Here is a 14273-nt window from a genome sequence, read left to right on the forward strand (position 1 = left end):
AGAAAACTGCCAAAATCCATGTGAAAGGCCATGAAAGTCTGAATCAGGATACTGAGAAGCATCTTTGAGAGATAATACATGAATTTAATTAATGGGATTTTGCTTACTGATTACATATGAAGGGAGAGAGGGAGGGTAATATTGAAGTTGGCCGTGGGGAAAAGGTAGCACTTTTCATGGAAATAGGTAATAAAGGTATGGGGGTTGAAGGGAATATTTAATAAATGTTCGTGCAGAGATGCCAAATAGGCAGTTGGAATGGGGACATAGTGTGAGCTGGGTTGGAAATGATTGATTTGGTAGTTGTCTTCAATAATGGTGACACTTAAATCCACAAGCTGGGAAGTAATGATAGAGGTGTATGGGTATCAGGTGAGATCCTGAGGGGACAGATAACAGATGATAATAAAGTCAAGTTCCATTCTTCCCCCCCCATCCTCCCATCTACCTCCCCACTGTTGACCATCAGTTTGTTCTCTATAGATAATAGTCTGGTTTTTTATTTCTCTCTTTTTTTCTTTGTTCATTTATTTTGTTTCTTAAATTCCACATAAGAGTGAAATCACATGGTATTTGTCTTTCTCTGACTTACTTCATTTCGCATTATACTCTCTAGATCCATCCATGTTGTTGTAAATGGCAAGGTTCTTTTCATGTGCTTATGGGCCATTTGTGTATCTTCTTTTATAGTGTTTAAATCATTAGCCCATTTTCATTTTTTATTTTTTTAAAGATTTTATTTATTTATTTGACAGAGAGAGAGCATAAGTAGGCAGAGAGGCAGGCACAGGGAGAAGGAGAAGCAGGCTCCCCGCCAAGCAGAGAGCCCGACATGGGGCTTAGTCCCAGCACTCTGGGATCATGACCTGAGCCGAAGGCAGACACTTAACCAACTGAGCCACCCAGGCGCCCCTAGCCCATTTTTAAAATTGTATTGCTTTATTATTGAGTTCTCTTTATATTTTTTCTGTGTAATTCCTTTGTGTTTGTATACACACACATATATCCCAGTGTGGCTTGCTTTTTCACTTAATTATTTTGAGGAGCAGGAGTTTTAAATTTAAATGAATCGAATTTATCATCAGTTTACTTTTTCTTTTATTGAAACTTGCCTTTATGGAATTCTTTATTTGCCCTGGGGCAGTGAAGATTTTCTCCTAGAAATTTTATAGATTTAGGTCTGTGATCCATTTTGAATTAATTTTTGTGTGTGCTGTGTTATATCATTTAAGGTTAATTTGTTCGTTTTTAAATTTTTATCTCCAGTTATTCCAGCACCACCATTGAAAACATTTTTTCCCTATTGCATTGCCTGGACACTTTGGTTGAACATCACTTGACTGCACACAGACACGTCCATGTGCATGTGCTCATACACATGAGTAATGAGTCCGTTGCTGTGCTCTGTTCTGTTCCATTGATCTGTGTATCTATTCCATACCAATACTATACTGTTCTGATTATCACCGCACTAAAGTAAATTTTGAAATCTGGTAGTGTAAGTCCTCCCAAATTTACTCTTTTTCAACATTGTTTTGTTTATTCTAGGTTCTTCCATTTCCAGATAAATTTTAAAGCCAACCTGTCAGTTTCTACCAAAAACAGCCTGCCAGGGTTTTGATTGGAATTGTGTTCTAACTATAGATCCGTTTGGGGAGAATTATATTGATCTTTTTAAAGTTAGCTTTTATTTGTTTTCTGACGAGATTGGGCGCGTTCAGGGTGGTATGGCCATAGACTGAAAATTGAAGTCTGTCATGAATCTTGGAATAATGAATAGAAGGTTAGGATCTGGAATTCTGATATACCTGGATTTGAATCCCAGTCCTAGCACATACTATCTTTGTGATCTTGGGCAAGTTTCCTACAATCTCTGAGCCTTATTTATAAATTGGAAAAATAGGGGCGCCTGGGTGGCTCAGTCACTTAAGCATCTGACTCTTGATTTGGGCTCAGGTCATGATCCAGGGTCATGAGATCCATCCCTGCCTTGGGCTCTGTGCTGGGCGTGGAGCCTGCTTAAGATTCTCTCTCCCTCTGCCCATCCCCTCCCATTCCCTGCCCCTCCACGCCATGCTCACACTCTTAAGAGAAAAAAAAGGGGGGGGGAGGAAAAATAGTAGTTATATAGTAGTTATCACAGATTGCTATGAAAATTAAATTGAGAATGGTTTATGTGAGTCACTTGTTATTTTGTGGGTCCCCAATAATTAATAGCTTATTTTTCCTTCTCCCTATATTCACTTTAAATTTTATTCTTTCACTCAAGGACTTTTTTTCCTTTTAAAGGTGCAGTATTTAAACAAGCCCCTTATGGCATTCATGAGACTGTTTTCATCCTTTTGCTTTTCTTCCTTGAGTTTTTCCCATGTTTATCCCATTCCATCCCATTAAAAACATTTTATGTATCCCATCTTAAAAACTCTTTTGACCCTCATAGCTCCCTCCAGCTACTGCCTCTCTTTCCTTGATAAAGATGCCTAAATTCGGTTTTAGTTTCAGTTCCTTTCCTATTTTCTGTTGAAGTCAAACCATAGGCTTATGCCTCCACTTCTCCACCAAAATTGTTCTTAACAAGATCCTCAGTGGCTTCCACATTACTAAGTCGAATAGTCAGTTCTCGGGCCTCATTTTACCTGATGCATCAGCAGCACTTACTGATTCTGTCCCCTTCTTGAAGCTCTTTCTTCATTTGGCTTCTAGGACACCACATTCAACAAATTTTCCTTCTGGGGCACCTGGCTGACTCAGTCTGTAGAGCATGCGAGTCTTGATCTCAGTATTGTAAGTTTGAGTCTCACACTGGGTATAAAGATTACTTAAAATCTTAAACAAACATACACATTTTCCTCCTAACTCTCTGGCTGTTAGTTCTCAGTCTATTTACTTTTCTGTTCCCTTCTCAGCTTTGGCCTCTCAGGCATACCTCAAGAGATACTGTGGGTTCAGTTCCAGACCACCACAATAAAGTGAATATTGCAATAAAGCAAGTCAAATGAATTTTTTGGTTTCCCAGTGCATATAAAAGTTATACATACACTATGCTATAGTTTATTAAGTGTGCAATAGCATTATGTCTAAAAAACCAATGTGTACACCTTAATTAAAAAACACTTTGTTGCTGAAAAATACTAACCATCATCTGAGCTTTCAGTGAGTCGTAATTGTTTTGCTAGTAGAGTATCCTCCCTTGATGTTGATGGCTGCTGACTGATCAGGGTTGTGGTTGCTGAAGGTTGGGGTTGGCAATTTTTAAAAAATGAGGCAATGAAGTTTACCACATCAACTGACTCTTCCTTTCCAAATGATTTCTCTGTGGCATGTGATGCTGTTTGATGGCATTTTATCTACAGTAGAACTTCTTCCAAAATTGGGAGTCCATCCTCTCAAACTCTGCCGTTGCTTTATCAGCTAAGTGTATGTAATATTCTATATCATTTGTTGTCATTTCAGCAGTCTTCACCAGGAGTAGGGCCCATCTCGTGAAACTACTTTCTTTGCTCATCTATCTGTAAGAACCAACTCCACATCCATTCAAGCTTTATCAGTGCGTTATAGCGATTCACTCACATCTTCAGGCTCTACTTCTAATTCTTATTCTATTTCCACCACATCTGCAGTCACTTCCTCCACTGAAGTCTTGAGCTCCTCAAAGTCATCCATGAGGGTTGGAATCAGCTTCTTCCAAATTGCTGTTAACGTTGATATTTTGACCTCTTCAGATGAATCTCAACTGCCTTAATGGCATCTAGGTTTGGGAGTCCTTTCCAGAAGGTTTTCAGTTGACTTTGCCCAGATAGTAATTCCCATCAGAGGAATCACCATCAATGGCAGCTATAGCCTTATTATGAAACACATTTTTTATTTCTTTTAAGATTTTATTTATTTCTTAGTGTGAGAGAGCACAAGCAGGGGGAGCGGCAGAGGGAGAGGGAGAAGCAGGCTCCCCGAGGAGCAGGGAGCCCGATGTGGGGCTTGATCCCAGGACTCTGGGATCGTGACCTGACTAAAGGCAGACACTTAACTGACTGAGCCACCCAGGTGCCCCTGAAATGTAATTTTTAAATACAAAGTCTTGAAAATTGAAATTACTCTTTGATCCATGGGCTACAGAAAAGATGTTGTGTCAACAGGCATGAAAACAACATTAATCTTGTCCATTTCCATCGGAGTTCTTGGGTGACCAGGTGTATTATCAACAAGCAGTAATATTTTGAGAGGAATCTTTCTTTCTGAGCCGTAGGTCTCAACAGTGGGTTTAAAATATCAGTAAACCATGTTGTAAACAGATGTGCTGTATCCAGGCTTTGGTGTTCCATTCATAGAGCACACAGGCAGAGTAGATTTAGCATAGTTCTTAAGGGCCCTAGGGTTTTTGGAATGGGAAATGAGCATTGGCTTCAACTTAGTTACAAGTTGGATTGTCCCTTAGTAAGAGAGTCAGCCTGTACTTTGAAGATTTGAAGCCAGGCATTAACTTCTCCTCTAGCTATGAAAGTCCTAGATGGCATTTTCTTCCAATATAAGGCTGTTTTGTCTACATGGAAAGTCTGTTGTTTAGCCACCTTCACGAATTATCTTAGCTAGATCATCTGGATAAGTTAGTGCAGCTTCTATATCAGCATCTGCTGCTTCACCTTGTACTTCTATTTTATGGAGTTGGCTTCTTTTCTTAAACCTCATGAACCAACCTCTGCTAGCTTTCAGATTTTCTTCCTCAGCTTCCTCACCTCTCTCATCCTGCATAGAATTGAAGAGATTTAAGACCTTGCTCTGGATTAGGTTTTGGGTTGGGGAAGTTTGTGGCTGGCCTGATATATTTAGACCGCTCAGACTTTCTCCACATCAGCAGTAAGACTCTTTTGCTTTATCATTTGTGTGTTCACTGGAGCAGCACTTTTCATTTCCTTCAAAGAACTTTTTTCTTTGAGTGTACAGGTTGGCTGTTTTGTGCAAGAGGCCTTGCTTTTTGGCCTATCTAGGCTTTCATTCTGCCTTCCTCACTAAGCTTAATCATTTCTAGCTTTTGATTTAAAGTAAGAGACATACTACTCTTTTCACTTGAACACTTAGAGGCTGTTGAAGAGTTATTAACTGGCCTAATTTCAATACTGCGTCTCAGGGAATAGGGTGACCCAAGGAGAGGGAGAGAGATGGGGGAGTGGCCAGTTGGTGGAGCAGTCAGAACACACACAACATTTGTTGATTAAGTTTGCTGTCTTATATGGGAATGCTTTGTGGTGCCACCAGAACAATTGCAATAACATCCAAGATCACTGATCACAGAACATCATAACAAGTATAATAATAATATTATGAAAAAGTTTGAAATACTGTGAGAATTAACCAAAATGTGACACAGAGACATGAAGTGAGCAAATGCTGTTGGAGAAATGGTGCAAATAGACTGGCTGGACACAGGGTTGCCACAGACCTTCTGTTGTAAAAAACGCAATTATCTGTGAAGCACAGTAAAGCAAAGCACAATAAAAACAAGGTATGCCTGTATGCTGATGACTCCCAAATGAATATCTGTAGTCCAAACCTTTCCTTGAAACCCCAGATTCTAACTACCTATCCGTTCATTCCCTTGGATATATAATAATCATCTCAAAATTACCATCGTTATCAAAAACAATAGCAAGAGCTTATATAATACTATGTGCCAAGCACTGTTGTCCCAAAATGGACTCTTCTCCATATACCTACTTGTATCATCTTCCTTTCATTAGTAAATGGCAAATCCGCTGTTCTAGCTGGCCAGGAATCATTTTTTATTTTCCCTCTCTCTCTCTCTCTCTCTTTTTTTTTTCCTTCACGCAACAAATGTTGTTGGTTAGAGTCTGATGACAGCCATCTTTGTGCTGCCTACTGGACCAAGCCAGTTAATTCTCAATATAGCAGCTAGGTTGAACCTGTTAAAATCTAGATTAGATCATGTCATCTCTTTGCTCAAAATCTCCAAAGTTTTCTCATGTTTCAGACCATCTAGGTCAAGTTGGATAACTCAGCCAGTGGGTCAACCTGACCAGAATGGTCCAAGACAACCTCACTCAAATGTCTGGACCCTCAACTGAGATGACTGTGATAGGTGGGAAAACTGGTGGTCTGTTGCCCTTGGCTTCATAACATGGTGATGGTGTTAGCAAAAGGGCAGGCTCAAATGCACAAGTGCTTATCAAGCCTGTTTCTGTCACATTTGGTGAAGTCCAGTTGGCCAGAATAAGTCACATGGCCAGCCTAGGGGTCAATATCTGAAGGGAATTAATAAGGGTGCAGATGCCAGGTGGTGTGTGATTCATTGGGGGCCATTAATATAAAAGTCTTCCATATGCCCTCCGTGATCTCTATCCAAGTTAAATTGATTTTAATATACCACCCCTTTCTTCAGTCAGATAGGAAAATAATAAAGAAGGAACATGACTAGGTAAAACTGACCTCTGGAAGTTGTGGGCTAAATAACGTTTTTTTGGTAGAAAAACCAGATTTGACTTTTGTATATCTTTTATTTTTTAATTTCAGAGACCACCTAGAAGTAGAGAGTACTATATGTACTATAATAATTTATAGATTCTTTTTTTTTTTTAATTTTATTTATTTGTCAGACAGAGGGAGAGAGCACAAGCAGGGGGAAGTGGCAGGCAGAGGGAGAAGCAGGATTGATGTGGGACTGGATCCCAGGACCCCGGGATCATGACCCAAGCCAAAGGCAGACTGTCAACGACTGAGCCACCCAGGTGCCCGTTTACTCTTTTTTTAAAATCTAATTTTTGTTCCATGTCACCTATCAAAGCATATAGTCACATACTTGTTTTCTTCAAATCTCCTCTGTACTTTGTTTTGTCTTGTTGCCCTTATGTCATTTTTTTTCTCTTATTGCCATTTCCAATTAATCTGGTCTGTTATTACATCAATATTTATTTTAATTCTAGTGTCTTCTCATTTTGGCTTTCATTTTTCGGCCTTTGGAATTCTGTTAACCTTATCTTACCATTATAAGTACGTGCAGGCATTTACTTTATTATGTCTTCAAAGGTAGTCTTACCTGATCATTTATATATTCAGATGCTAATTTTATTAAAAATTGTTTTTCTTTTGGGCACCTGGGTGTCATAGTCCATTGAGTGTCCTCTCAGTTTCAGCTCAGATTGTGATCTCAGTGTTGTGAGATGAAGTCCTGCGTCGGGCTCTACGCTCAGTGCTGAGTCGGCTTGAGGTTCTGTCTCCCTCTTCATCTCCCCCTCCCACTCCCCCTCCCACTCATGCTCTTTCTCTCAAATAAATAAATCTTTTTTAAAAATTGCTTTCCTTTATTTTTCCCTTTTTTTAACCTAAAAGGCATTTAGTTTTCATTTTTACTGTGTTAAATAAATAGTATAATATTATCTTGTATTTTATTTCCAGAAGGTACAGAGTTGTTACATAGAATGCATTTTTTTTCTCCAAAGGCACTGGGTTCAGTAGAGTCGAAAACCATTGTTTTGGCATACCTCATCTAATGTAAAAATTGAGGTGAAGGGGAAATAGCCTTCCAATTGTTGGTTTAATCTAAATTTATTTATTTTTAATTGAAATTCAGTTAGCCTTAATCTAAATTTCTTGTTTAACTCACTTGGGTTATTGTATTTATCCATATTCTGTTGAGATTTCAAATTTTATATTTCTTTTTCTTTTTTAAGATTTTATTTATTTATTTGAGAGAGAGCACACATATGCACGAACAAGGGGAGGGGCAGAGGGACAAGCAAACTCCCTGCTGAGCACAGAGCCTGACTCTGGGCTTGATCCCAGGACACTGAGATCATGACCTGAGCAGAAATCAAAAGTCAGATGCTTAACCAACTGAGCCACCCAGGCGCCCCTCAGATTTTGTATTTCTGTAGAAACCTGTAGTGTATTGTAAGTACTATATAGATCCCAGTGTGCAGAAAACAATCTGAATTTCAGATAGCCAAGTAAATGATCATGGAGTTCTCTAAACTGTTTATGAAATGGTAGATTTTCTGAACTTAGAAGGAAGTATGTTATTCCTGGTTATCAGATTAAAAAAACCTTTAAAATTATTTTCCTGGAAGACTTTGGAGGCTATTCTCAGTTTTGAGAAACTTTGAATTTTTAGTGTCTTGGCCTTTTGAGAGACTGTGTAGTCCAGATTAACAGAAATTTACTTGATACACTTTAGTCTGGCAGGCATAACTAGTTAGACACCGGATATACAAATTTGCACAGGACAGTCTCTAGTGGAGGAAATAACTTCATCATAGTGCTGAGTGCTGAGATAGACGACGGCATTAAGATGCACTGGGAGTGCTTGGCCAAGCCAAAGCCCTCATATAGAGGTTCCTGAGTTTTAAATGAGAGAAGGGGTTAACCAGACAAGGAGGGAAGAAGGAGGGCCTTCCAGGTTGAGTGAAAGAGCATGAATAAAGATAGGAACAAAATAGCTAAGAACTAAAAGTAATTTAGTTTTATTAGGTCATAAGTATAAAGTGGGGAGCTGTGGGACTTCACATGCAATGCTAAGGAGCTTGGGTTTTATCATGTGGTATTTTCTCAGTCTTCCACTAAAGTACAACTAAGGTCACTGGAGATTGAATACATGCTTTCAAAGTAAGGGAACAAAGTCCACATGGACCTCCTGCATGTTTGAAATTTCTCTTAAGACTGGTGTTTTATTGTTAAATATTATAACTTTGTCTTTTATTCTAGAATTGATTAGTGTGAGTTCTTAGCCTCAATTTCTTAATTTATAGAATGAGAATAATAATAGCACTTACATCTTAGGATTGTTGGGAGGACTAATAACTATAATGATAACAATGACAAAATAGCTAATATTTTTTGAGGGCTTACTGAGGAACAGTCCTAAGTGCTTTATTTCTATTACCTCATTTAATCCTCAAAACATCTCAATGAGGTAGGTACATTTATTTATTTCCTTCTTACTTCTAACAAAACTGGGGCTTAGAGAAGTGATTTTTGTAAGGTTACACAGCTAGTTGTTGGCAGAACTTGGTTTGAATGCACAGTCTGAATACAAGACGCTTAACTATTACATTATACTCCCATTCTTTGAGATCACGCATATAGAACATTTAGCACATACTGTGCCACATTGTAATTGTAATTGTAAGCAATTAGCAGCAGCCAATAATATTAACTTAACTTTGTTCAAATCTCTGAGTTAAATTGATGTCCCTAAGAAATTTTGCTTTTTTTCTGTGGCTTGACTTACTCCCAGCATGCCATTAAATGCAGACAGTGTGACACACACACCCATGCTTTTAACCACTACCCTTTATTGCCTCCTCCTTCCTTGTGGGTCTCTGTCCACATTAAATTTTAAATCTATGGCAGGGGCCATATTTGTTTTGGTCATCATTGTATACCCAGTCCTTCACACAGTATCTCACACATAGACATTACTAAATCATTCAGTGAGTGAATAAAGATCTAAAACCTGACATTTTTAGCTGATCTTAGAATTTAAACATCATTCATACCACCTTTAATTGTGGTTTAACTGCTTTACATGTTTTTCTGTTGATTAACAGTCTAGTTTGGACCAACCATCTGCTCCTGTGTTCTACAGGGCACTCTCACCTTGGAACTGCAAGAACCCTGCTGGGTAACTGGTATTTGTTTGCCTTATAGAGATCAGTCAGCTTTCAGAGAGAGAGGGTAATTAGATAATATTTTGATCTAAAACTAGAATGTTAGAAATATACAAAACAGCGTTTTAAAATGTGTATTCTAAGAAACAGTACAGAAAGAAAAAAAGTATTTTTCATTTGTCTTTGACATTAAATCATTTCAAATAAAGAGAAAATAATTTAATTTTTTTCAAAGGAGTTCTCTGTTACTGTGGGTTAACTCATATTTTCCTCCTCTCCTCTGTCTAGAATGTCTTAAACCATTCTACCTTATGAGAAATTGGATGTTCTTGCAGATAGTCATTGTGGGAGAAAACGTTTCATTTAAGTCCCAGATGAGGACCGGAAACTTGAAATCAGAGGAGCATCTGAAATCAAGTAATATTAGGTAGGATAAAAATTACAAGGGATTTCTACATGTTTGTATTCCTTTTAGAGATGTATGTTAAAGTATGCATATTCTATGAGCACTAATGGAAGAGTTAGAGACTTTGTGAAGCGTTTGCTATTGGCCAGGATGGGAGATGGGAATGCTAAGATGTTTTTTTACTTATGTGGCTTCATGAGAACTTTGGCATATGTTTATTTTGTCATGAGCATTTATATCTTGTAGTTGAAGGAAATTTTTAAAATATTTACTGACAAATATAAGACATTTTTATGTTTATATAATATCAGGTCTCTGAATATTCATAATAAGCATAGGGACATGTGATCCATCTTATAGATTGTCCTTTAATATGAAAATTCCTGTGTTTTGGGTTACATATATAACAATTCATTTTCGTGCAGGGAGCATCAGCTTTTACTTAGTTCTCTCTGTCTGCATGGATACAGTCCAGCCTCCCAGATGCCTATAGAAATAGGTATATGATTGCATGCCAGAGAAACCCTCTCTAGGGCGCCTGGGTGGCTCAGTTGGTTAAGCGACTGCCTTCGGCTCAGGTCATGATCCTGGAGTCCTGGGATCGAGTCCCACATCGGGCTCCCTGCTCAGCAGGGAGTCTGCTTCTCCCTCTGACCCTCTTCCCTCTCATGCTCTCTATCTCTCATTCTCTCTCTCTCTCTCAAATAAATAAATAAAATCTTTAAAAAAAAAAAAAAAGAAACCCTCTCTAACCACATGGTGAGTTAGAAACTGTTGTCACAGCAGTTTGTAATAACAGTTATAATGACAGAATGGGTGAGGGCGTCTGATCTCAGAGATGTGGCTTTTTTTTTTTAATTTTTTTATTGTTATGTTAATCACCATATATTACATCATTAGTTTTTGGTGCAGTGTTCCATGATTCATTGTTTGTTCATCAGAGATGTGGCTTTTAAATGAGAAGTGATAGTTGCCCCTAGAAGTTGATACCATGACAGTGACACCTATAGCCAGGCCATTCCAGAAGATTTGTTTTACTGTACAGTGCTTAAGATCTCTGGAACCAGACTATAGGTGGAACCTAAGCTCTGCCACCTCCTAGTTGTGTGATTTTGGGCAAGTTATTTAGCAACTCTGTGCCCCTATTTCCTTGCAGCAAAATGGGGATACACTTACTACTTACCTGATAGATTTGTTGTGTGAATTAAAGATTTAATAAAATATGAAAGCATGTAAACAGGACCTAGCAAATACTAACTGATCAAACTATTTTCATTAGGCTCTTAGTTATTTCTTAACAGAGGAGTTTAGAGTCTATAATTAATTATCATAACGTGTCTGTATTTTATAATTTGCCTGATCTGTTATCAGGTCCAATATTTAAAATGTGTTTAAGTTATGTAATCAAAACTACTGTTTGGAGAAAAGCAAAAAAGAAACTGTTTTGCAACTTTGACGTATCTACCTCTGGTTTCATTTTCTGTACATACTAAGAACTTGGTCATCATGACGTGTAAACAGTTTCTCTTTCTATTGTCCTTTAGCATTATATGGTAGTAGATGACAGGATTTTTGACCCCCATCTTGGAATGTTGTCTTCTTCAACCTCGTGTTCTGCTTCAGAAAGGATCCTGTGTCAGGAACCAGATTAGCAAAAGTAGTTTGGTGGTCACAAAAGTGTTGGTTTTATAATTGGATTACAGCCTTCCCTCTTGGAGTTTTCACTTAGGTTCTTTTATGTAACTTACTGGTTGTCTGTTTATTTCTCATAGCAACTCTGAAAGGGAGTTTGTTTCCCTGTTTTACAGATGAGGAAATTGAAGTTTTTTGGAAAGAAGTGCCAGCATACCACTACTAATATATAGGAAACCCACATTCAGACCTTTTTTATTCTGTATCACTTTTCATTGCAGAAATTGCCTCTTGTATGATGTACATTTTACCATTCATTAATTCAACAAAATTTTAGTGAACAGCTACCATATACCAAGCATTATTTTAGGTGTTAGGGATACAACCCTGAACACTATCTTCTCCCTCATTCCCATGGGCTCTTCTCTTTCTCTAGTTGAACTGTGAGCATGTATCTTTATCCTTGTACTCAGCCATAACGTATTGAAATCATCTGTATGTCTTTGTATCTTCCACTTTATCTTGAGTTCCGTAAAAGTAAGTAGGACCTGCCGTCATTAAGGCTAGCTATATTTTCATATTAATTTTTCCATTGTGTCTAATCTATATGGCTTGCATAACTTTTTCTCAGTTATTTTCTTTGTCTTTGGCTCCCTTTCCTATTCATTTTGTAATTATCTCTGATATTCACCATTCTCTTCAGTTTATCTACCTCCTACGTTCATATCTGATCTCCTACTTTATCTCTGAAGGTAATGCAGTGAGTGTAGCTGTGAATTCTCTTGATATCTCTTCACCCCACACTATTCCCAGATTCTTCCAGCACATTTCCATCTAACCTTACCTCCCCCCAATTTCATCCTGCCTCTTTTTCAAAGGCAGTCCTGTCTTACTAATCACATTCTCATTTCCTTCCATATCTTCCAGAACCATGCTCTGTCAGTTTTGTTCTCATTTTAAGTCTTCAACCTATTCCATTCTCCTAGTAGCTTCATTTCTTCATTTTAAACATGTTTAAGTCTCTACCATTATAAAAAGGAAACTTCTCTTTATCATTGCCCTCTTCCCTTTTTCCTCACTGCCTAACATTTTAATTGGCCTAAGGTTTTCTCTTTTTTTTTTTTTGAGAAAGGGAGAGAGAGCCCGTGCGAGCAGGACGAGGGGCAGAGGGAGAGAGAGCATCTTAAGCAGACTCCACACTCAGCGTGGAGCCTGACTTGGGCTCAATCTCATGACCCTGAGATCATGACCTGAGCCAAGATCAAGAGTGGGACCCTTAAACATCTGAGCCACCCAGGTGTCCGTGAACTTCTCTTTCTTATTTGTTCCCTACTCCCCTGCAATTTGACATTGTCTCTTTTCTGGCAGGGCTATCGTTTACCCTTATTTCATCAAATCCAAGCCACTTTCCAGTCCTTGTAGTTATCTGCCCCTTAAAAAATGAGCATAGGTCTTTCTCTCTCTGACTTCACTTCACTTAGCATGATATCTCTAGGTCAATCCATGTTGTTGCAGACAGTAAGATCTCATCCCCTTTTATGGCTGCATGATATTCCATTGTAAATACATGCCACATTTTCTTTATCCATTCATCTATGGATGGACACTTGGGTTGCTTCCATATCTTGGCTATTGTAAATAATGATGCAATAAACATAGGTTACATATATCTTTTTGAATTAGTGTTTTAATTTTCTTTGGGTACATACTCAGTAGGAATTGGATTATGTAGTATTTCTATTTTCAGTTTTTGAGGAACCAGGAACCATGTGATTTCACTTACATGTGGAATCCAAAAAAAAAAAATGAATAAACAAAAAGCAGAATCAGACCTATAAATAGATGGTTGCCAGAAGAAAAGGGGATGGGGGAACAGGCAAAATGGGTGAAGGGGAGAGAGAGATACAGGCTTCCAGTAATGGAATGACTAAGTCACAGGAATAAAAGGTACAGCATAGGGAATCTGGTCAGTGGTATTGCAACAGTGTTATATAATGACAGATAGTAGGTACACTTGTAGTGAGCATAGCATAACAAATAGAGTTGTTGAATCACTGTGTTGTACACCTGAAACTAACATTGTGTGTCACCTATACTCAGAAAAAAATGATCATTGAAAGCTAGTTTCTCCCTTCTGCCATTTGGGCAATGACATTTTCTCTTATGTTTTTAACTATCATCGATGTTCTGGTCATTCCAGAACTGTATCCCTAGTCTTGATGGCTCCTCTGCTTGACACTTACTGCTAAGTTCCTGCTTCTACCCTGTATTTTCTCATATACCCAGCTATCCAAGCTAACAAACTGGGAATGATTTGGACTGTTTTCTGTGCTTTAGCTTTTCTTCTGCTGATTTTACTTCCAGGTATTTCTTGAATCTAGGTTTTTCTCTCCATCTGTATTGTCACTTCCTCCCTTCCAGTCTTGCCCTTTTAAAATTCATTTTTCATGCATGTTGTTGTAATCTTTTAAAAATGAAATTCTGACAATGCTGTGCTACTGCTTAAAACTCAGCACTGGTTTCGTATTACTTAAAAGATAGAATCTGAGCTCTTTAATGTGTCATGCAGGCTCTCACAATCTGCCGTCTGCCTTGGTTCTCGGCTCATCTCCTGTGGCTTT

At 38.2% G+C, this 14273-nt stretch overlaps 1 protein-coding gene across 6 annotated transcripts in view; it reads left to right on the forward strand.

The window, feature by feature from the left end:
• The window catches only part of SMG7 (SMG7 nonsense mediated mRNA decay factor), an 83904-nt gene that overhangs the window by 20550 nt on the left and 49081 nt on the right, over positions 1-14273 (forward strand). For 4 of the 6 annotated variants that reach the window (XM_028121485.2, XM_028121488.2, XM_088016790.1 and 1 more), the window contains exon 2: positions 9903-10041. The exons of 1 other annotated variant lie outside the window; for it this stretch is intronic. In XM_028121485.2, the coding sequence (XP_027977286.1) occupies positions 9926-10041 (116 nt within the window). In that variant the 5' untranslated portion in view covers positions 9903-9925. Of the gene's footprint in view, positions 1-9902; positions 10042-14273 lie in introns of those variants that run through there. One more of the 6 variants, XM_088016792.1, reaches the window with a different exon arrangement.

The sequence above is a fragment of the Eumetopias jubatus genome, unplaced genomic scaffold (genome assembly GCF_037043125.1).
Source record: "Eumetopias jubatus isolate StellerSeaLion01/CBP00866 unplaced genomic scaffold, mEumJub1_p1.0 scaffold_12, whole genome shotgun sequence".
NCBI lineage: Eukaryota > Metazoa > Chordata > Mammalia > Carnivora > Otariidae > Eumetopias > Eumetopias jubatus.